The sequence below is a fragment of the Eriocheir sinensis genome, chromosome 32 (genome assembly GCF_024679095.1).
Source record: "Eriocheir sinensis breed Jianghai 21 chromosome 32, ASM2467909v1, whole genome shotgun sequence".
NCBI lineage: Eukaryota > Metazoa > Arthropoda > Malacostraca > Decapoda > Varunidae > Eriocheir > Eriocheir sinensis.
In genome coordinates this window covers 5,724,377-5,749,548 of record NC_066540.1, presented here as the reverse complement: position 1 = coordinate 5,749,548, position 25,172 = coordinate 5,724,377, and the positions used below count along the sequence as shown (strand labels likewise).

The 25,172-nt window shown below is 42.4% G+C and overlaps 1 protein-coding gene across 4 annotated transcripts in view; it reads left to right on the top strand.

The window, feature by feature from the left end:
• LOC127006084 (transmembrane protein 94-like) overlaps positions 1-25,172 on the top strand; it is an 89,682-nt gene that overhangs the window by 34,447 nt on the left and 30,063 nt on the right. The window contains exons 11-16 of one of the 4 annotated variants that reach the window (XM_050875591.1): positions 1,004-1,134; positions 1,965-2,113; positions 6,262-6,387; positions 18,648-18,707; positions 22,569-22,784; positions 23,768-23,963. In XM_050875591.1, coding sequence (XP_050731548.1) covers positions 1,004-1,134; positions 1,965-2,113; positions 6,262-6,387; positions 18,648-18,707; positions 22,569-22,784; positions 23,768-23,963 — 878 coding nt within the window. The remainder of the gene's footprint in view (positions 1-1,003; positions 1,135-1,964; positions 2,114-6,261; positions 6,388-18,647; positions 18,708-22,568; positions 22,785-23,767; positions 23,964-25,172) is intronic. The other 3 variants (XM_050875592.1, XM_050875590.1, XM_050875593.1) reach the window with 3 other exon arrangements.

The window sequence follows — 25,172 nt, the reverse complement described above, 5'->3', positions numbered from 1 at the left end:
TGGCCAGTCACTGGTACACGGCAAAGCCACAAATTTGGCCTGTCGCTGGTACACGGCAAAGCCACAAATTTGGCCTGTCGCTGGTACATGGCAAAGCCACAAATTTGGCCCGTCACTGGTACACGGCAAAGCCACAAATTTGGCCTGTCGCTGGTACACGGTAAAGCCACAAATTTGGCCAGTCACTGGTACACGGCAAAGCCACAAATTTGGCCAGTCACTGGTACACGGCAAAGCCACAAATTTGGCCAGTCACTGGTACACGGCAAAGCCACAAATTTGGCCAGTCACTGGTACACGGCAAAGCCACAAATTTGGCCAGTCACTGGTACACGGTAAAGCCACAAACTTGGCCTGTCACTGCTGCCGGGTTAAGTGTTGGTCGGTTAGCCTGGGGGGAGGGGATTTGAACCTTCACGATGTGGTGTTTGGAATGCTATTGTTTTCTCCTTCTGTTTTTTCTCCTTTCCTTTCTTTCCTTTGCACTTCCGTCTTATTTTCTCTCTCCTTCCTAACCCACCTTTTCCTTCCTTTTTATTCCCATTCTCTCTGTTTCTTCCTTTTTTTCCTCCTTCCCTCTCCTTCCTTCCTCGCTGACCTAACTATCCCTTTCCTTTTTTTTTCCCCTCTCTCTCTTTCTCCCTTTCTTCCTTCCCTCTCCTTCCTTTGTTCCTAATCCAACTTTACCTTCCATTCCTTATTTTCTCTGTTCATTCCCCCATTACTTCCTTCCATCCATCCATCCATCCTTCCTTCCTTCCTTCCTTCCTTCTTCTGTGCTCTCACCAGACCACTGCTTCCTCACACACACACACACACACACACACACACCATTACAGAGACCCTCCATAATGTCCTTCAACCACTTAAAAAATACAACTCAAACTACACCAATAAAAACCTCAAAAACAGCACCCTATCTCTCTGCTACCCTCCCCCTCACCCCCCCCACTACTACACCCTTTCACCAGTGTCACCCCCCTCCCTGCCTCTCCCCGCACAGAGGCGCTCTTCGGGGACCATCATCACACGGAGTACGAGGAGGTGGAGGACATCGATGACGCTTTCCGAATGCAGTGCAAGCAGATCTTCATTGGGATGGTCACGATGCAGTACCAGGCCAAGACCGACATGGTGCGTGTGTGTGTGTGTGTGTGTGGAGGGGGGTGGATGTTGTCACTCTTTCTTTTGTTTATGTGCTAATTTTTTTTTGGTTTCGTAATGTTATCTTTCTTTTCGTTGTCTGGTACTGTGTCTGTGTGTGTTTGTGCATTTTTTTTTTTTTTTTTTTAACGTGTCGGCTTTTAGCACCAGTAGGCTTTCTTGAGGGGCCTGGATGGTGGTTGGCCCCAGCCCGTCATGGTGCAGGCAAGTGTTTTATAGTGACGCAATCTTTTCCTGGCTCATGCTGCCCCCCGAAACTCCTTCTTTATTCGCTTGGACTGTTTCCTCTAAAGTCTGGGTTGATGGGTGGTCTTCAGGACAGCATGTAGGTAGTCTTAGGCCACTCGGCGGTGACTGAAAAATCCCAGGTGGTAGCGTGGGGATTCGAACCTTCGTCGTCCATCACGTGGTGAATGTGGAGGTCGCACGCTACCACTCAGCCACTGCCTACCTTATATGTGTCGTGTGTTTTAGTGAGACAGACAGACACAGATAGAGATAACTTGATTCTGTGATAAAATATATAAGAAAAAATGAAGAAGAAGATTTATAAGGACTTACGTACATAGTTGTCGGGATCAATTAATTATAGAAGTAAGAAGATTAATTACGTGTGAGTACATGAGCGTTTGTCTGTATATGTTATTTCTCCCTCGATTGTTTGTGTATGAAATTAGCTGTCTTGTAATGTTATCCTATCATTGTCTACTATCACTACTACTACTACTAACTACTACTAACTACTACTACTACTACTACTACTGCTGCTACTACTACTACTACTACCACCATCATTGCAGGTTCAGATGATCGAGCAGCTGGACGCCTCGTGTATTCGCTTCGTCCACTTCAGCAAAGAGAATGAGCTTCGGTCACGCGTCTTCTCCGAGAAAATGGGACTCGAGAGCGGCTGGAACTGTCACATATCACTCCTCTCCGACCGAACCAGGTTAGCAGTTAGTGGTAGTAGTAGAGGTAGATAACATTACGTAGACAGTAGTGGTGGTGGTCGTGGTGGTGGTAGTGGGTGAAACACCTACGTCTGTTCCTCAGTGTAAACAGTTTAGCAGTAATGACGTTCCTTTTGACTTCCTATTCCTTGAGGTCTTCTTGAGCGGTTGTGGTGGGCTGTGGTGTGTTATGCTGTGTTGGCAGGCAGTGGCGGGGTGGTGGTGCTGTTAACCCATCTGCTGCGATAGGCATGGATTTGGCCTTCACTGGTAGCCTGGTAACACACACTCCCAGGTCTTTCTCTGCCTCTGTTGTGGATAGTGGAGGTGTGCTGGATTTGGCCTTCACTGGTAGCCTGGTAACACATATTCCCAGGTCTTTCTCTGCCTCTGTTGTGGATAGTGGAGGTGTGCTGGATTTGGCCTTCACTGTTAGCCTGGTAACATACACTCCCAGGTCTTTCTCTGCCTCTGTGGTGGATAGTGGAGTGTTTCCTATGTGGTATTGGTATGCTGGATTTGGCCTTCACTGGTAGCCTGGTAACATACACTCCCAGGTCTTTCTCTGCCTCTGTGGTGGATAGCAGTATTTCGCATGTGGTATTGGTGTGCTGGATTTGGCCTTCACTGGTAGCTTGGTAACACATACTCCCAGGTCTTTCTCTGCCTCTGTGGTGGATAGCAGTTTCCCATGTGGTATTGGTGTGCTGGATTTGGCCTTCACTAGTAGCCTGCTAACACATACCCCCAGGTCTTTCTCTGCCTCTGTGGTGGATAGCAGAGTGTTTCCCATGTGGTATTGGTATGCTGGATTTGGCCTTCACTAGTAGCCTGCTAACACATACTCCCAGGTCTTTCTCTGCCTCTGTGGTGGATAGCAGAGTGTTTCCCATGTGGTATAGGTATGGTGGATTTCCCCTCTCAAGGTGCAGGACTTTACATTTTTCTTCATTGAATTGTAGCAGCCACTTTTTGCTCCGCTCCTGTAGCTTGGTGATGTCTTCTTGCAGGAAATCCGCATCTAAGGGGTTAAGCGTATGGAACTGCTCTTTAAATGTTAGGTCAATATCCTCTAACATTTCAGGGCTCGCACACCTATATTTGGTAAGGCCGTGGTGGAGGATGTTGTGTTAGTGTGCAGTATTTATTTTTATTTATTTATTTATTTTTTTTACAACATAGGAGATGGCTCAAGGGCAACAAAAAGAGTGCCCAAAAAAAAAAAAAAAGTCCATTATTCACCGCTCCCATAATAGACAAAAGTAAAGAGTGGGCAAAAGAGAGGTCAATTTCGGGTGGAGAGGTGTCTTGGTACACTCTCCTTGCCAATAATCCCAGACTCACACTGCTGCCCACTTGGTTCTCTGCTTTCACCTTCATTCATACTAACATTTTTACATGCTGCTTCTTCCTCTTCTTGGCATTTTTCCATGGGTAGTGTTGTGAGCCTGGTGATGGTTTGACGAGGAGGCTTCTTCTGCACCATGAACGTGAAATCACTCGTGGGAACTGGACTAATCTTCCTTGTGGCCTTGAGAACTAGTGTTGTGAGTCTGGTGATGGTTTTATGAGGAGGCTTCTTCTGCACCATGAACGTGAAATCACTCGTGGGAACTGGACTAATCTTCCTTGTGGCCTTGGGAACTAGTGTTGTGAGTCTGGTGATGGTTTGACGAGGAGGCTTCTTCTGCACCATGAACGTGAAATCACTCGTGGGAACTGGACTAATCTTCCTTGTGACCTTGGGAACTAGTGTTGTGAGTCTGGTGATGGTTTGACGAGGAGGCTTCTTCTGCACCATGAACGTGAAATCACCCGTGGGAACTGGACTAATCTTCCTTGTGGCCTTGAGAACTAGTGGTTGTGAGCCTGGTAATGGTTTGACGAGGAGGCTTCTTCTGCACCATGAACGTGAAATCACTCGTGGGAACTGGACTAGTCTTCCTTGTGGCCTTGAGAACTAGTGGTTGTGAAAGCTGAAAGTGCCTGGGAGTATGGGTCTTTAACTCAGTAGCAGCGGGGATCATGTTTCTTAATGTTCCCTCTAAGCGAGAAAAATGAGAAAAAATCATCCCTCTCACAAACCATTTCATAATATATATCAACGCATTTGTGATCAGATTATGTATCATCTATTTTTTTGGGTTATTTCATGGCACAAATTTGGCCCGTCGCTGCTACACGGTAAAGCCACAAATTTGGCCCGTCGCTGCTGCACGGTAAAGCCACAAATTTGGCCTGTCGCTGCTGCACGGTAAAGCCACAAATTTGGCCTGTCGCTGCTGCACGGTAAAGCCACAAATTTGGCCTGTCGCTGCTGCACGGTAAAGCCACAAATTTGGCCCGTCGCTGCTGCACGGTAAAGCCACAAATTTGGCCCGTCACTGCTGCCGGGTGAAAAGTGCGTTGACCATATAAGTTCAAATCTGTTACCACTAATCCCAGACTCACACTGCTGGCCACTTGGTTCTCTGCTTTCACCTTCATTCATACTAACATTTTCACATGCTGCTTCTTCCTCTTCTTGGCATTTTTCTTCCTGCATGTGTGAGATTTAAAGAATGACCTCGCAGCACTACACAGAAGAACGACTAAAATGATCCAAGGCTTAGAAACTTACTGTGCTGAGAAGGACTGTATAAACTTACTGTGCTGAGAAGGACTGTATAAACTTACTGTGCTGAGAAGGACTGTATAAACTTACTGTGCTGAGAAGGACTGTATAAACTTACTGTGCTGAGAAGGACTGTATAAACTTACTGTGCTGAGAAGGACTGTATAAACTTACTGTGCTGAGAAGGACTGTATAAACTTACTGTGCTGAGAAGGACTGTATAAACTTTTGTGCTGAGAAGGACTGTATAAACTTACTGTGCTGAGAAGGACTGTATAAACTTACTGTGCTGAGAAGGACTGTATAAACTTACTGTGCTGAGAAGGACTGTATAAACTTACTGTGCTGAGAAGGACTGTATAAACTTACTGTGCTGAGAAGGACTGTATAAACTTACTGTGTTGAGAAGGACTGTATAAACTTACTATGCTGAGAAGGACTGTATAAACTTACTGTGCTGAGAAGGACTGTATAAACTTACTGTGCTGAGAAATGACTCTATAAACTTACTGTGCTGAGAAATGACTCTATAAACTTACTGTGCTGAGAAATGACTCTATAAACTTACTGTGCTGAGAAATGACTCTATAAACTTACTGTGCTGAGAAGGACCCTATAAACTTACTGTGCTGAGAAGGACTGTATAAACTTACTGTGCCGAGAAATGACTCTATAAACTTACTGTGCTGAGAAATGACTCTATAAACTTACTGTGCCAAGAAATGACTCTATAAACTTACTGTGCTGAGAAATGACTCTATAAACTTACTGTGCTGAGAAATGACTCTATAAACTTACTGTGCTGAGAAATGACTCTATAAACTTACTGTGCTGAGAAATGACTCTATAAACTTACTGTGCCAAGAAATGACTCTATAAACTTACTGTACTGAGAAGAACTATAGAAGCTTAACTTTATATTCTTAGGAAAGACATAGACTGCAAAGTAATTAGACTAAACTTTGTAGACGGGTTAAGAGTTTTGATGAAGGTGACATAGAAGACGTGCTTATACTGAAAAAACGATGTCATGACGCTCAACGATAGGATAAATTCAGGTTCGTGAAGGAGATAGATAAAAACAAATTAGGTAGTTGATGCAAATATGATTCACAGGTCAAATGGAGGATAGATAGATCGATAGATGGGGAGGAAAGTTGGTAGAGGCAGGTGACTTTGGGTTGACCTTATGATTCCTGAAGGGAGCTGCCATCCATAACCTCCTTGTACAGAAGTGTTGCCAAGTATGTGAGAGTATAAGCGATAAAATGCCTCGGATGTAAGGTATTGACACCCTAATCACCACCACCACCACCACTACCACCACCACCTCTGCTTCTACCCTCCATGCCACCACTACTTCAACTCCACCACCACCACCTCCAACCACCACCACCACCACTGCAATCACTACCTTTACCCTCCACTACCACCACCACCACTACAACCACCACCACAACCACTATCACCATCACCACTGCAACTACTTCTTTTACCCTACACCACCACCACCACCACCACCACCCCTTGCAGGACTGAGAGCGGCAACTCCAGTCGGGCGGGTCAGACCTCGGCTTCAGTCAAGACCAGCGGACTGACTCTCTTCCGTCAGTCCAATGAAGACCTGGGCAGCCCCGACTTGGCCAAGGCGCGCTTCCGGTGAGGGGAATATCTCTCTCTCTCTCTCTCTCTCTCTCTCTCTCTCTCTCTCTCTCTCTCTCTCTCTCTGTCTGTCTCTCTCTCTCTCTCTCTCTCTCTCTCTCTCTCTCTCTCTCTCTCTCTCTCTCTCTCTCTCTCTCTCTCTCTCAACTGTCCTCCTCCTCTCCCCATTTATCTTCATTTATCTTTCTTTTCTTCATTCTTTCATCATATTTTCCTTCATTTTCTTTCATTTGCCTTTTTTTCTTTTCTTTTCCTCCTTCATTTATCTTAGTTTATCCTCCTCCCTTTCTTTATCAACTGTCTTCCTTCTCTCCTCATTTATCTTTCTTTTCTTCATTCTTTCATCTTGTTTTTTCTTTCATTTTTATTAATTTGCCTTTTTTTCTTTATTTTCTTCCTTCATTTATCTTAGTTTATCCTCCTCCTCCCTTTCTTCATCACCTGTTTTCTCTCCCTCATTTTTATCATGTACATCTCTTTCTCTCTTTTCTTCCTTTATCATCATTTATCACCCTCCACCCTTTCTTCATCACCTGTTTTCTCTCCCTCACTCTTTATCATTAACCATTCTTTCTTTCCTTTCCTTCACTCCTTCCTTATTTCCATCAACCTTATCCTCCTCCTCTTCCTCCTCCTTTTCCGTATGCCCTGTTTTCCTTTTTTTTCTGATGCAAGTGCTTGTTAGTTTTAAGAGGCTTGAGAACTATTGCTTAACTCTTACTCTCATCTATGTTATTGTAACTATACATTGCTTACTTTCGTTACTTCCTCTTCCTCTTCTTTATATGTGGTCTGTCTTCAATTCTTGTGGTCAGACTTGCGATGATTCTCCTCCTTCTTGCTCGGTCCATTGTTAATCCTTCCTCTTCTACTATTGTTACTACGTTATGACTATTACCATTATATTACTATTTAGGGTTGCACCGATTAATCAGTAAGTAATCGGTAATCGCCCTAATCGTCCACTTTGCCGATTAGTATTATTTTTCTCTTTTATAATGCAATGTACATAACACAATATTAATAATGTTAACGTCACCAGCTTACATAATATAGGCAACATGCTCACTGAGACACACTGACTGACTGACAGGCAAATGATAGCCTGTGGCGTGGGTCTCACCGTACTGGTACTGGACAGGTTTAGATACAGACTTTGATGGTACGCTTATACCATACTCAGTTTTACCTCATTGAGGGACTTTTTCATCACTGAAGCTACATAAAGTTATTATTTCATATTGATATACAGTAATCATATTGTATATTCTGTACTAATAAAAAAATCAAAACATGCGTGTTCTTAGTTTAGAAGTAAGCAAACACAGCGTAACAGACAGTAAATTAGTAGAAGACTTGAGAGATTGATAAACTTTCTGTACACTACCATTTCTAGTAGCATCTAGGATCACCACAAGAATGAGAAAACTGGCAAATTCTAACATATTAAAACCAGGATGTTTCCACAAAGCGAGGCTAAATTATAAATAACAAATTACTAGAAGTATTTGCTCTCCATACAAGAGATGACAGTTGGGCAGTAAACAATTAAAGTTGTAAACATGAGGGTTATGGTATGTCTTTAACTTTGTGGTACCAGTGTCCAGTAATTAATGATGATTAATCACATTTACAATTTCTAAATAATCGTCCGATTAATCGGTATCGGCCAATTATTGGTTACCGATTAATCGGTAATCGGTAATCAGCCAAATTGCTTATCGGTGCAACCCTATTACTATTGCTAATTGCTGTTCTATTACTTCCTCTATTTACTATCAACTATCTACTTTACTTATGTTATTGTGTTATTGTTTGCCATTGTTGTTTGGAACCCTTTTCAGAGCATCAGAATTCCTTCCATCTATATACGCTTAGTTATGGTTATGTCAGGCTGTTTTGAACCCTTATTATAGAGGATCAGAATGCCTTCCATCACTTTGCCTCATCTATATATGCTAAGAGTTATTGTTTATTGCTCTTTTGAACCCTTTTAGGAGGATCAGAATCCCTTCCATCTATATATGCTAAGAGTGATTATTTACTGCTGCTGTTTTGAACCCTTATAGAGGATTAGAATGCCCTCCTGTTGGTTCGTCTCATCTATACATGCTGAGAATTATTGCTTACTGTCACTGTTTTGAAGCCTTATAGAAGATCAGAATGCCCTCCCATCACTTCCTTTCATCTATATATACTAAGTTAATGTTACGTCAGGCTGTTTTGAACCCTTATAGAAGATCAGAATGCCCTCCCATCACTTTGTCTCATCTATATATACTAAGTTAATGTTATGTCAGGCTGTTTTGAACCCTTATAGAGGATTAGAATGCCCTCCTGTTGGTTCGTCTCATCTATACATGCTGAGAATTATTGCTTACTGTCACTGTTTTGAAGCTTTATAGAAGATCAGAATGCCCTCCCATCACTTCCTTTCATCTATATATACTAAGTTAATGTTACGTCAGGCTGTTTTGAACCCTTATAGAAGATCAGAATGCCCTCCCATCACTTTGTCTCATCTATATATACTAAGTTAATGTTATGTCAGGCTGTTTTGAACCCTTATAGAAGATCAGAATGCCCTCCTGTTGGTTCGTCTCATCTATACACGCTAAGAATTACTGCTTACTGTCACTGTTTTGAAGCCTTATAGGGGATCAGAATGCCCTCCCATCATTTCGTCTCATCTATGCTAAGTTAATGTTACGTGTGGCTGTTTTGAACCCTTATTGAGGATCAGAATGCCCACCCATCACTTCGTCTCATCTATACATGCTAAGTTGATGTTACGTCAGGCTGTTTTGAACCCTTATAGAAGATGAGAATGCCCTCCTGTTGCTTCGTCTCATCTTACTGTCACTGTTTTGAAGCCTTATAGGGAATCAGAATGCCCTCCCATCACTTCGTCTCATCTATACATGCTAAATTAATGTTACATCAGGCTGATTTGAAGCCTTATAGGGGATCAGAATGCTTAAGTTAATGTTACGTCAGGCTGTTTTGAAGCCTTATAGGGGATCAGAATGCCCTCCCATCACTTCGTCTCATCTATACATGCTAAATTAATGTTACGTCAGGCTGTTTTGAAGTCTTATAGGGGATCAAAATGCCCTCCCATCACTTCGTCTCATCTATATAATGCTGAATTAATGTTACGTCAGGCTATTTTGAACCCTTATAGAAGATGAGAATGCCCTCCCATCACTTCGTCTCATCTATATAATGCTAAGTTAATGTTACGTCAGGCTGTTTTGAACCCTTATAGAGGATCAGAATGCCCTCCCATCACTTCGTCTCATCTATATAATGCTAAGTTAATGTTACGTCAGGCTGTTTTGAACCCTTATAGAGGATCAGAATGCCCTCCCATCACTTCGTCTCATCTATATAATGCTAAGTTAATGTTACGTCAGGCTGTTTTGAACTCTTATAGAGGATCAGAATGCCGTCCGTCACACCTCCATGGGACAAAACACATTAGTTCTTTCGCCTAAATAAGTGTAGGCTTTATAATTTTCCTTTGTTGCAAGATGGAAGGAAGAAAGTACTGACTAAGGGAGGCCTTGTCACACCACAAGAGAGGGAGGAAAAAAAAGGGAGAAAAAACAGAGGAATAAAGATAGGGAGTATTAAAAAGATGGAGGAAAAAATAATATGGAGGAAAGAAGACAGGGAGGGAAAAAGACAGAGGAAAAGAAAAAAATAAACAGGTAGGAAAAAAGGTGGAGGGAGGAAAAATGACAGGGAGGAAAAAATAGAGAAGAAAAAAAGACAGGAAGGAAAAAAGGGGGAAAAAAAGCCAGGGAGGTGAAAGTAACAGGAAGGGAAAAAGGTGGAGGGAGGAAAAAAGACAGGGAGGAAAAATTACGGAGAAGAAAAAAGACAGGGAGGAAAAATTACGGAGAAGAAAAAAGACAGGGAGGAAAAATTGCGGAGAAGAAAAAAGACAGGGAGGAAATATTACGGAGAAGAAAAAAGACAGGGAGGAAAAAAAAGGAGAAAAAGACAGGGAGGAAAAAAAAGGAGAAAAAGACAGGGAGGAAAAAAAGGAGAAAAAAGAGGAAAAAAAGACAGGGAGGAAAAAAAAGGAGAAAAAGACAGGGAGGAAAAAAAAGGAGAAAAAAGAGGGAAAAAAAACAGGGAGGAAAAAAAGGAGAAAAAAGAGGAAAAAAAGACAGGGAGGAAAAAAAAGGAGAAAAAAGAGGGAAAAAAGGAGAAAAATGAGGAAAAAAAGACAGGGAGGAAAAAAAAGGAGAAAAAAGAGGAAAAAAAGACAGGGAGGAAAAAAAAGGAGAAAAAGACAGGGAGGAAAAAAAAGGAGAAAAAAGACAGGGAGGAAAAATTAGAGATGAAAAAAGACAGGAATGAAAAAAAAGAGAGGGAGGAAAAAGTTACAGGAAGGAAAAAAGGTTAAGGGAGGAAAAAAGACAGAGAGGAAAAATTACGGAGAAGAAAAAAAGAGGAATGAAAAAAAAGGAGAAAAAAAAAGAAATAGGATGAAGGAAGGGAAAAAAAAGAAGACAGGGAGGTGTGGAAGAGACACCGATTTAATTTCCATTCCAGGTGTGTCGAGGTGCGTCCGAGGCTACTACCCCAAAAAAAAATCATCGCGAGGGATTTGGGTGACTCATTTCGCTTATTCATTCACTTATTTTGTTTATCCCTCAATAGTTACTCATTAAACAACGGGCTGTGATCCTCCTTAACCCGGTAGCAGCGGGGACCATGTTTCTTAATGGTCCCTCGAAGCGAGAAAAATGAGAAAAAATCACCCCTCACACAAACCATTTCATAATATATATCAAAGCATTTTTGATCAATTTTTGTATCATCTATTTTGGGGGGTTTAAATCGTGGCACAAATTTGGCCCGTTGCTGCTACACGGTAAAGCCACAAATTTGGCCCGTCGCTGCTACACGGTAAAGCCACAAATTTGGCCCGTAGCTGCTACACGGTAAAGCCACATATTTGGCCCGTCGCTGCTACACGGTAAAGCCACATATTTGGCCCGTCGCTGCTACCGGATTAACCCTTGATCACCAGGGCTCCAAATATCACGTTATCACCAGACATGATCGGATTTCTTGACAAACTTTTGGGGTACGGAGTTTATTTCTGTATCGTCACCCTCATAAAATTCTAAGCCTAAGTTACTTTTCATAATTTCTAAGCCTATTCTAAGCCTATTCTATGTATTCTATCTAAGCCTATTCTATTTATATTCATATAAAATTCTAAGCCTAAGCCACTTTTCATCGATTTCCAGGTTTTTCTCTACATCAATTTTTCATCATGTGACGCCCATTTTTTTGTTTTATATAGTTGCCTTCGTCACTCAAGGTTCGAGTGTTGCAGAACTAGCCCTTTCATTTCTGCCTAAATCTTAAGCCAAATGAGATAATGACAGTTCTTTTCTGATATCCTGAAAAGTAGAAAATAATGACTTAGGTGGCTTGTTTACGAAGGTGACGATATTTTATACGTGAAATATATGCACTTCTAAACTTGACAAATTACTGATATCAGGCCATGAAGCTTCCATTGAAAAGTAAAATAAATGAATAAAGGTGTGAAAAATGGGGTGAAAAAAGCAAAGAATACATTGAAAGAATCACAGCCGGCCACAGTGTTGACGTATGCCGTTCAAACTTTTCACACGTAGAGTCAAAATGTCCCCCAGGATGCCCCGGCCCTTTGCAGCACAGGTAACTTAGGCCTATGCCGTAAAATTTGCAGCCCCATTGTCTGGAGTCCTGGACAATTGGAGGAGAAGAAGGAGGAGGAGGAGGAGGAGGAGGAGAAGTGTTGAACCTGGTGAGAAGATGCAGAGGGAATAAAATGGAGGAGGAGGAAGAGTGAGGGAATGAGAGGAAAGGAGAAAGAAAGGAAGGGAAATAGAGAAAAGGAAGAGAGGGAAATTAGAGGGAAGGAGAAATGGAAGGTCAGGAAATAAAGGAGGGAAGGAAATGAGGAGAGAAAAAAAGAGGGAAGGGAAATGGAAAGTAAGAAGAGAAGGAAGAAAGGAAGGAAGGAAGATAAGAAAGAAAAGAAAGAAAAAAAGAGTAGACTTATTATTGACAGCCAGGCCACAATTCACACTGCGATGTCATAAGCGGCCAGCCTCTTTTTAAATTTTTCTACAGCAAAGGAGACGGCTCAAGGGCAACAAAAAGAATGTACAGGACCCTCCAAAGTTTCGCGCTATCCAATTTCGCGATCCTTGAGTTTCGCGGTTAGTCTTAAATTCTTACCATCCCAACTTTCATGCATTATCACCCCGAGTTTCGCACTGCTTTGACATGTACGGGTCACGTCTACTTACTATCAGAGTCATGCGCGCTACCTTGATATGTAGTGTCACATTGGATGTTTTCCTCCAAACATTGTGGCTACAGCAAGAGAGAGAGAGAGAGAGAGAGAGAGAGAGAGAGAGAGAGACTTATTAAACGATGAAGCCAGAGTTGGGGAGAGTGGGATGGGGGGATGTGAGGAACTCCTGTCCAAGTAGAGTCTCAAAATACGTACCTTGGAAAAAGGAAGAAAACGGGAAGAGAGAATGGGTTGTTTTGAAGCCGCAGTTGAAGGCGGCTGCCTTATGATTGGCTGACAGTTCTGAAAACACAGTTGTGATTCGCTGAGAGTCCGATGACGTCATCGCCGGTTCTCACCGTATCAGCAGCCTCTTTGCCTTAACTGGCCGTTGTCCTCCAAACGTTGGGGCTACGGGTAACGCCTGTATGCCCAACCGGAGCAAGTTGTGGGTTATTCGTAAGCTGGTGTTACACTGGGCCTTTTTCTTTCCACCACTTTGGCGCCAGCTAGGGCAACGGCAACTCAAGTTTTTCCGGGTGTGTGTCACACACGGCCAAGGTTGGTTGCCCGTATCCACATCCACAACATAAACAAAGCACTTGCCCTGTATCAACATGGCGTTGTCTGCTAAAGTAAGGGCTGCCAGGGCTTGTGCTGCCATTACCCAAGCTATGGACTTGTTGCTGCAGTTAAATGGAAGGAAAAGCAGTTGTGGTTGTGGCATGCCTGTGGTTCCTCTGTGCCAGTTCTCATTGTCACCACTGCGCATGCACAGCCAACCCACCCATCTACACCTTTTCACCCTCAAATTAAAAAAGTTGAATTTCAAATTTAAAAGGTTGAAATTCAAATTTAAAAAGTTGAATTTCAAATTAAAAAAGTTGAAATTCAAGTTAAAAAAGTTGAATTTTAAATTAAAAAAGTTGAATTTCAAATTAAAAAAGTTGAATTTCAAATTAAAAAAGTTGAAATTCAAATTAAAAAAGTTGATTTTCAAATTAAAAAAGTTGACTTTCAAATTTAAAAAGTTGAATTTCAAATTAAAAAAGTTGAATTTCAAATTAAAAAAGTTGAATTTCAAATTAAAAAAGTTGAATTTCAAATTAAAAAAGTTGAATTTTAAATTAAAAAAGTTGAAGTTCAAATAAAAAAAATTGAGGTTCTATTAATAGATGAAGTGCAAGTCATAGAAAGATATATGTGCATGCCTACTTGCATAAATGCATACATCCACAAACTTAAATATATATATATATATATATATATATATATATATATATATATATATATATATATATATATATATATATATATATATATATATATATATATAGTCTCTGTGTGTGGAGGTATTCTATGGTTCATTATTTTCACGTTGCTACGTATAGCGTAGTAGTGCGCCTCTCTCCCACTGAGCTCTAATACACATGGAGGAGTTGTCTCCCCCGTCAGCGTTCGGCCACCGGCCGCTATATTGAATGACCCGCACTCGGCGCCTCCACCATAGTAATTGAATGGGAACTCTGTAGTTATTTTGTTTTCTTTGTCTCACTCATTTCACATTCGCTCATTCCAAGGACTCATTCCAGACCCCCTCACTCCACACGCATTCATTCCACTAACACTCATTCCACAAACACTCATTCCACACACACTCATTCCACACACACTCATTCCACACGCACTCATTCCACAAACCCTCATTCCACAAACACTCATTCCACACACACTCATTCCACACGCACTCATTCCACAAACACTCATTCCACACACACACTCATTCCACACGCACTCATTCCACAAACCCTCATTCCACAAACACTCATTCCACACGTACTCATTCCACACGCACTCATTCCACAAACACTCATTCCACACACACTCATTCCACATGCACTCATTCCACAAACCCTCATTCCACAAACACTCATTCCACACACACACTCATTCCACACGCACTCATTCCACAAACACTCGTTTCACACGCACTCATTCCACAAGCACTCATTCCTCAAAGACTCACTCCACACGGACTCATTCCACAAATATTCACTCCACATGCACTCATTCGACAAGGACTCATTCCACACTCACTTATACCACAAACACTCATTCCACAAGCACTCATTCCTTAAAGACTCATTCGACAAATACTCACTCCACACGCACTCATTCCACAAACCATCATTCCACAAATATTTATTCCACAAGCACTCATTCCAAAAATACTTATTCCACACGCACTCATTCCACAAACCTTCATTCCACACATACTTATTCCACAAGCACTCATTCCAAAAATACTTATTCCACACGCACTCATTCCACAAACCCTCATTCCACAAATACTTATTCCACACGCACTCATTTCACAAACCCTCATTCCAAAAATACTTATTCCACACGCACTCATTCCACAAACCCTCATTCCAAAAATACTTATTCCACACGCACTCATTCCACAAACCCTCATTCCAAAAATACTTATTCCACACGCACTCATTCCACAAACCCTCATTCCACAAATACTTATTCCACACGCACTCATTTCACAAGCACTCATTCCACAAACCCTCATTCCAAAAATACTTATTCCACACACACTCATTCCACAAACCCTCATTCCAAAAATACTTATTCCACACGCACTCATTCCACAAACCCTCATTCCACAAATACTTATTCCACACGCACTCATTTCACAAGCACTCATTCCACAAACCCTCATTCCAAAAATACTTATTCCACACGCACTCATTGCACAAACCCTCATTCCAAAAATACTTATTCCACACGCACTCATTCCACAAACCCTCATTCCACAAATACTTATTCCACACGCACTCATTTCACAAGCACTCATTCCACAAGCACTCATTTCACAAGCACTCATTCCACAAGCACTCATTCCACAAGCACTCATTCCACACGCACTCATTCCACAAGCACTCATTTCACAAGCACTCATTTCACAAGCACTCATTTCACAAGCACTCATTTCACAAGCACTCATTTCACAAGCACTCATTTCACAAGCACTCATTCCACAAGCACTCATTTCACAAGCACTCATTTCACAAGCACTCATTTCACAAGCACTCATTTCACAAGCACTCATTCCACACGCACTCATTTCACAAGCACTCATTTCACAAGCACTCATTTCACAAGCACTCATTTCACAAGCACTCATTCCACAAGCACTCATTTCACAAGCACTCATTCCACAAGCACTCATTTCACAAGCACTCATTTCACAAGCACTCATTTCACAAGCACTCATTCCACAAGCACTCATTTCACAAGCACTCATTCCACAAGCACTCATTTCACAAGCACTCATTTCACAAGCACTCATTCCACAAATACTTATTCCACAAGCACTCATTCCACAAGCACTCATACCACACATTCCCTCCACACACACGTAAATACATACATACAAACATGCATACCGTACACACACACACACACACACACACACACTGCCCGATGGCTCAGTGGTAGAGCTTAGGGTTTCCACCTTAGGGGACGCAAGTTCGATCCATGCCGCTCACGCAGATTTTTTCACATATGTATATATATATATATATATATATATATATATATATATATATATATATATATATATATATATATATATATATATATATATATATATATATATGTATGCACATATATCTCTTTCTATGACTTGCACTTCATCTATTAATTTGAACTTCAACTTTTTTAATTTAAAATTCAACTTTTTAAATTTGAAATTCAACTTTTTTAATTTGAATTTCAACTTTTTAAATTTGAAATTCAACTTTTTCAATTTGAATTTCAACTTTTTAAATTTGAAATTCAACTTTTTTAATTTGAATTTCAACTTTTTAAATTTAAATTTCAACTTTCTTAATTTGAAATTCAACTTTTTTAATTTGAGGGTGAAAAGGTGTTGACTCAACCACATAAACACATGGATCGAATAACAACAAACACACACACGCACACACGTACGCACACACCAGACTCATTAGGAACCATTGTGGATGTTTCTGACAAACAGAAACAACTTCACCATTTCTTGAGTGTGTTAGAACATATTTAGTGAGTGGCTCACATGAACCAAACCTAACTCTTGGCAAGAAGACAGCAGTCGTCTTTAACACTGCTCTCTTCTTGCCATTGGGTATGTTTGGTTTGTATGAACCACTCACCAAATAAGTTCTAAAACACTCTAGGAAATGGCGAAGCCATTTCTGTTTGTCAGAAACATCTGCCATGGTTCATGATGAGTCTGGTGTGTGCATGCGTGTGTTTGTGTGTGTTTGTTGTTACTCGATCCACATGTTTATGTGGTTGAAGTCTACTAAAATAGATGGGTGGGTTGGCCGCGCACGCGCAATGGTGACAGTGAGAACTGGCATGGAGGAACCACAGGCATGCCACACCCACAACTGCTTTTCCTTCTATTTAACTGCAGCAACAAGTCCATAACTTGGGTAATGGCAGCAACAGCCCTTACTTTAGCAGACGACACCATGTCGATACAGGGCAAGTGCTTTGTTTACGTTGTGGATGTGGATACGGGCAACCGACCTTGGCCGTGTGTGACGCACACCAGGAAAAGTTGGAGTTGCTGATTGCCCAAGCTGTCGCCAATGTGGTGGGAAGAAAAAGGCCCGGTGTGATACCAGCTTACGGATAACCAACAACTCGCTCTCGGTTGGGGGGACGGGCATTGCCTGTAGCCCCAACAGTTAGAGGAAAATGGCCAGTGTGACACTGCCTTAAGGCAGTGAGGCCGCTGATTGGGTGAGCGCCGGCTATGACGTCATTGGACTCTCAGCAAATCACAAGCATGTTTTCAGAACTGTTAGCCAATCGTAAGGCAGCTGCCTTCAACTGTGACTTCAAAATGACCCGATCTCTTCCCATTTTCTTCCATTTTCCAAGGTACGTATTTTGAGATAACAAGGGAGTAAAGGGGAAAAAAGTCAGCTTCTTCACGGGTCAGAACAAATAAGCACTTTTTCAGTGTTCTCAATACCCCGAGTTTCGCGATCCTTGAGTTTATCACTATACCTTCAGGACGAAGCAAGTGCAAAACTCAGGAGGGTACTGTACACTCCTAACACCGACCCATCAGCCATACACTGGGTCTATACAACCCCTGCAGCCCTGGTGATTAAGGGGTAGAGCCCGTACCCACATGTATAGGCCATTAGCTTCATGTAGAGACTGCTGGGGGAAACATTATTATTGTTACTCCTTATTTTCTTTATTATTTTTATTGTTTGTTCGTCTTGTTTTCTTATCATAGTTTCTCACCCACATTCTTATCTCCTCCAATTTAGTGTTTTAGAATACTGTAACTGACTGATTGATGCTTATGTAACCTGTATTGGCATATGGTGTTGCTCTCTCTCTCTCTCTCTCTCTCTCTCTCTCTCTCTCTCTCTCTCTCTCTCTCTCTCTCTCTCTCTCTCTCTCTCTCTCTCCTTAGTGAATGGTTATTATTACTACTATTATTATTATTATTATTATTATTATTATTATTATTATTAATATTATTATTATTATCTAGTTAACATGTAGCAGCATTTGAAGTATTATCTCCTGTTATTGCATCTAACGCCACTTTTTAATATTAACTGCATTCTTAACATCTTTTTGGTAACCTTGTCTTGTGTTTTGCGATGCCTGATTCTCTCTCTCTCTTCTCTCTCTCTCCTCTCTCTCTCTCTCTCTCTCTCTCTCTCTCTCTCTCTCTCTCTCTCTCTCTCTCTCTCTCTCTCTCTCTCTCTCTCTCTCTCTCTCTCTCTCTCTCTCTCTCTCTCTCTCTCTCTCTCTCTCTCTCTCTCTCTCTCTCTCTCTCTCTCTCTCTCTCTCTCTCTCTCTCTCTCTCTCTCTCTCTCTCTCTCTCTCTCTCTCTCTCTCTCTCTCTCTCTCTCAGTGCCCCCTTTAAGGTCTTTCGTCGCAGTAAAAGCTTAAGGAGAAAAGGACTTATGCGCAGGTATGTATGTGTGTGTGTGTACGTACATGTGTGTATGTATGTATGTCTGTATGTGTGTGTGTGTGTGTGTGTGTGTGTGTGTGTGTGTGTGTGTGTGTGTGTGTGTGTACTATACTTTTTTTTGTACCACCATCACCACCACCACCGTTACCACCACTGAGAGAGAGAGAGAGAGAGAGAGAGAGAGAGAGAGAGAGAGAGAGAGAGAGAGAGAGAGAGTTGTATGTGTCTGTTATAATTGTATGTATGTTAGTATGAATGTATGTAGTATGTATGTGTGTGTCTGTATGTTTGTCTGTGTGTGTGTGTGTGTGTGTGTGTGTGTGTTTGCATGTGTACCATTCCTCGCTACATTAACCATCTGTCTCTATGTTTACTAATACATATACACTCGCTAACACTATCTACTAATGGCGCTTTGGTAATGTCCCCCCCTGCAATGCTCTCCTTTCCTTCTTTCCTTCTATTTCATCCCGTCACTTCCCGGCTTGTTCACACTCTTGCATTATTATAGTTCCACATTTCTTTCCTCATTGTATTCCGTCACTTCCCGGCTTGTTCACACTCCTGCATTACTCTATAGTTCCACATTTCTTTCCTCATTGTATTCCGTCACTTCCCGGCTTGTTCACACTCTGGCATTATTATAGTTCCACATTTCTTTCCTCATTGTATCCCATCACTTCCCGGCTTGTTCACACTCTGGCATTATTATAGTTCCACATTTCTTTCCTCATTGTATCCCGTCACTTCCCGGCTTGTTCACACTCTTGCATTATTATAGTTCCACATTTCTTTCCTCATTGTATCCCGTCACTTCCTGGCTTGTTCACACTCTTGCATTATTATAGTTCCACATTTCTTTCCTCATTGTATTCCGTCACTTCCTGGCTTGTTCACACTCTTGCATTATTATAGTTCCACATTTCTTTCCTCATTGTATCCCGTCACTTCCCGGCTTGTTCACACTCTTGCATTATTATAGTTCCACATTTCTTTCCTCATTGTATCCCGTCACTTCCCGGCTTGTTCACACTCTTGCATTATTATAGTTCCACATTTCTTTCCTCATTGTATCCCGTCACTTCCCAGCTTGTTCACACTCTGGCATTACTCTATAGTTCCACATTTCTTTCCTCATTGTATCCCGTCACTTCCCGGCTTGTTCACACTCTGGCATTATTATAGTTCCACATTTCTTTCCTCATTGTATTCCGTCACTTCCCGGCTTGTTCACACTCTGGCATTATTATAGTTCCACATTTCTTTCCTCATTGTATTCCGTCACTTCCCAGCTTGTTCACACTCTTGCATTATTATAGTTCCACATTTCTTTCCTCATTGTATTCTGTCACTTCCCGGCTTGTTCACACTCTGGCATTATTATAGTTCCACATTTCTTTCCTCATTGTATTCCGTCACTTCCCGGCTTGTTCACACTCTGGCATTATTATAGTTCCACATTTCTTTCCTCATTGTATCCCGTCACTTCCCGGCTTGTTCACACTCTTGCATTACTCTATAACTCTGCATTTGATTCCCTCACTGGCTCTCCCGGGCGGAGTGGAAAAATTTGGGTGGCTTTTTCGATATCCTACGCCCCTGTCCACCCAGCAGTGAATGGGTACCAGGTATTAATCGGGGGTTGCGTCCCGTCTCCTGGGATCTATTCCCTTCTCCTATAATTCCTTCCCCTTCTGTCTCTCTCCGGCATATGACCGCAGATGTTTCGCCGACTAAACGAAACTTTCCAACTTTCCCTCACTGGCTTGAGCAAGAGACAATACAGGAGGTCCTCAGGTTATGATGGAGATATGTTCCTAACGACGTGTTGTAACCCGATTTTCGACGTAAGTTGGAACACACCTAAATAAGCACCTGCATCACCCACCTGTGCTAACGCAGTAGTAAAGTCATAATCAAGGACATCAAAACAACTTTTCTGTGACATATATGGACTAAGAAAAACACATGAAGGGCATAAATGTAAGATACAGTAATGTGAAAAAGCAAAAAAAGGCAACAGAAACAACACAACACAGCGTCCAAGGAACCCAAACAGCGTACGAGCAGACTGTAAACAACCAACATCCCTGCAACAGCAGTGCAGCCCTGCATTCTTCTTCGCGGCTCAACAAACTAGTTCCTTGTGAAGTTCATAGTTACGACACTAACGTCGAAAATCGAAACAAGAATTATTTGATTACTTGTGTGGACCGCGTCGCAACCAGGAAACATCGTAGGTCGAGACTGTCGTAGCCTGAGGATTCCCTGTATATATATTTTTTTGAGGGGCCTGGATGGTGGTCAGCCCCAGCCCATATTGGCACAGGCAGGTGTTTATAGTGGCGCCATCTTCTCTTGGGTTTCTTTTTGGGTTAGATTTATGATGCTGATTTTTAGTTCAGTTTTACACAAGGTTCACTTTTACCCGTTACGTTGGTTTGCATCCGACAAACCCAGCTCCCCCCCCTTACCCCCCTACCCCCCCCCCCACCACCACCACCACCCATTATGCCTCCTCCGCCCATCGGTCTCTGCATTGGTTTCCTCCTCTTTGATGGTGTTCTTTGTGTTCTTCTCCACATTAATATAAACCTGCACTTGATTTTTTTTTTTCCCCTTTGACTGCTCTGTGAGATCTTCATTTGACCGTCATATTATATATTTTTTTCTCTACTGAGTCTTGTGTCCTGTTCATTTTTTACTTTGTTGTTGTTGTTGTTGTTGTTGTTGTTGTTGTTGTTGTGTACCAATGTGATGTTTTTTTCTGTTCTGTAAATGTTGTTGTTATTGTTGTTTATATTTTCTCCATTTTTTTTTTTTCATGTCTTTGTTTTATTACTTTGGGAAGCATGTCATAATGTCTTCCTCTGATACGTGTCCTTATTAATATTAACAAACTCAGAGGGAATATTTATGATCCTACTGTTTATTCATTTTCTCATTGTTTATTTCTTTAACTCGGTAGCAGCAGGGATCATGTTTCTTAATGGTTCCTCCAAGCGAGAAAAATGAGAAAAAATCACCCCTCACACAAACCACTTCATAATATATATCAAAGCATTTGTGATCAGATTATGTATCATCTATTTTGGGGGGGTTTATATCATGGCACAAATTTGGCCCGTCGCTGCTACACGGTAAAGCCACAAATTTGGCCCGTCACTACTACGGTAAAAAAACAAATTTGGATTTGGCCCGTTTTATATCATGGCACAAATTTGGCCCGTCGCTGCTACACGGTAAAGCCACAAATTTGGCCCGTCGCTGCTACACGGTAAAGCCACAAATTTGGCCCGTCACTGCTACCGGGTTAAGTCTTATGTTTATTAATTTTTTCAACCTTTACCTTCCCCATTTCTGATCCTACTGTTAACTCATTTATCTCATTGTTTATTTCTTTAAGTCTTACGTTTATTTATTTTTTCAACCTTTACCTTCCCATTTTCTTCCCTCACGTCAGTATTTCCAAAGCGCCGCCTCGTCACCAGAACTGTTACCAAGGGAACCACGGCAGAGGAGTCTACAGCTGTCCTTCCTTATGTTTTATTTCATGTCTAACACACACACACACACACACACACACACACCTCGTCCTTTTCCTCCTCCTCCTTCTCCCCCTACCAATGTTATCTTTCCTTATGACTGATTTGATACCTAACACACACACACACACACACACACACTTCCTCGTACTTTCCCTTCTCCTTTTCCTCCTCCTCCACTGCCACTTTTCTTCCCCTCTTTCCTTCCTTTCTCCCTTCCTTCTTTCTTTACTTTCTGTCACCCTTCCCTCTCCCCATTTCCTTTCCTCCTTACCACCAGGACCACTAACCCCCCCCCCCCCCCCCCCTACAGGAGCTCGCTGGAGGTGTCGAAGGGCCTGAGTCACTCCGCGCCCTCAGCCATCAACCTTGAGGTGGCGCAAGTTAAGTTCGAGGACGAGGTCTCCGTCTGCTCCGAGCTCAGCCACTCCTCCTGCTGTCGGGTGGAGGCGAGGAGGGTGGAGGGCACGGAGATGGAGATGGAGAGGGAGGAGGAGGAGGAGGAGGACATGGACTCAGAGGAAACGAGGTAAGGAGGGAAGGAGGAGAAATGTTGAGTTAGAGAATAGAATGGAGGAGGAAGGGAAGAAAAGGGAGAGTGAGAGAATGAGAGGAGAGGAGGAAAGGAAAGGAAGGAGGAGAGAGGAGGAGAGAAGAATTGAGTTAGAGAATAGAATGGAGGAGGAAGAGAAGGAAAGGAAGAGTGAGAGAATGAGAGGAGAGGAGGAGAGAAGAATTGAGTTAGAGAATAGAATGGAGGAGGAAGGGAAGGAAAGGAAGAGTGAGAGAATGAGAGGAGAGGAGGAGAGAGGAGGAGAGAAGAATTGAAGTTGGTGAGAAGATGCAGAGTGAGGGAAGAAAATGGAGGAAAGAGGAAAGTAAGGAAGAGTGAGAGAATGAGAGGGAAGGAAGAAAGGAAGGGAAGGGAAGGAAGAGAAAAGAAGGAAAGGAAGAAATAAGGGAGGGAAGGAAATGAGGATAGGTAGAGAGCTGAGGGAGAGAGAGAAGAAGGAGGAGGGAAGGGAAACAAAGCAAGAGAAGAAGGAAGGAAGAAAAGAAAGAAAAAAAAGACTTAATTTTCTTGAACTATCAGCTGTGTGTGTGTGTGTGTGTGTGTGTACTTGGAATGAGGCATATGAGTGTCAACAGTACCACACACACACACACACACACACACACACACACACACACACACACATGCTTTCTCTCTCTCTCTCTCTCTCTCTCTCTCTCTCTCTCAGGGGGCATCGTGGTGCAGTGGTTAGCACACTCGGCTCACAACCGAGAGAGCCCAGGTTCGATTCCCGGGCAGAGTGGAAACATTTGGGCGGCTTTTCCGATACCCTGCGCCCCTGTCCACCCAGCAGTGAATGGGTACCAGGTATTAATCGGGGGTTGTGTCCCATCTCCTAGGATCTATTCCCCTCTCCTATAATTCCTTCCCCTTCTGTCTCTCTCCGGCATATGACCACAGATGTTGCGCCGACTAAAAGAAACTTTCCAACTTTACAGGCTTGGAAACTTTGGCTATCACTGCGACGGAGGAACCAGCGAGGAGTGCATCATGCTGGGGGGGGAGGAGGACGAGGAGGAGGAGAAGAAGAGGAGGGAGGAGGAGGACGATGATGGGGGCAGCTCTCGGTCACGCTCTCCCTCTAGGGTGACGGAGAGCACGGAGCGATCACCCATCATTGACCTGACCAACCGGGTGAGTGTGAGAGTGTGTGTGTGTGGGTATTTACCTAGTTGTAGTTTTACAGGACCTGGGCTTACACTCGTGTGGTCCCGTCTCCATATCTGTATTTGTCCAGTTTTTCCTTAGAGTTGTGCACACTCTTCACCGATACTACATCCTCACTTAGGGCCGCTTTCACAGTCGTTTTGTTTGTTTTGATCGTTACCAATGGCGACGATCGCTGCTTTAGAATTTCCCCTTAAAACTGGCCGATGGGGTAGTGGTGGCTGCGGGGTTAGCCTAGCCCTGCACCTTACTACACTCTCAACACCTCTCACTTCCTCTGCAGCCTCCACTACCCCATAGGCCAGTTTCACGTGGAAAACTATAGCGTCGATCGGCACCATTGGTAACGATCAAAACAAACAAAACAACTGTGAAAGCGGCCCTTAGTCTGTTCCAAACCTCTATGTTTCTTTGCCGGAAGCTATATTTCTTTATGCCTCTCAAGCACCTTCCTTTTCTCAATTTCTTACTGTGTCCTCGTGTGTTGCTGGTGCTTCTTCCTTCTCTTAGTAGTAACTCCTCATTGTCCTCTTCCTCCATTTTGGTCAATAATTTATAAATTTGTGTTAGGTCTCCCCTTTCTCTTCTTTGTTCCAATGTTGGCCGGTCCATTTCCTTTAGCCTTTCATCATATGTCAGTCCCTCCAGTTCTGGAACCATTTTCGTTGCCATCCTTTGTATTCTTTCTATTTTTGTATGTGTTTCTTCTTATGGGGACACCACACTGTTGCTGCATAGGCCTATTCCAGTTTGGTCTAATCATAGTGGTTATTATCTTTCTCATCATATCCTTATCCATGTAGTGGAATGCTATTTCTACATTTCATACCATTCTATACGTATCACCGAACATCCTATTTACATGACTCTCAGGCTGTTGATTAGCTTGTATTGTCACTCCCAAATATCTCTGTTTTCTTGCATGTGTGTGTGTGTGTGTGTGTGTGTGTGTGTGTGTGTGTGTGTTTCCATGTCATACCCAGCATCTTTCTCTCCATTCCTCTCACACTACCTCTCCATCTCTCCACAATGCTCCTCTTTCTCTCTAGCTTCTTCCTCTTTCATCATCTTTCTCTCCAACTCCCCATTTCTCTCACACTCACCAGCATTTTTCTCTTTATCTCTCAATATTTCTCTCTCTCCCTTTCCAACCCCCTCCCTTTTCCCTCCATTTCT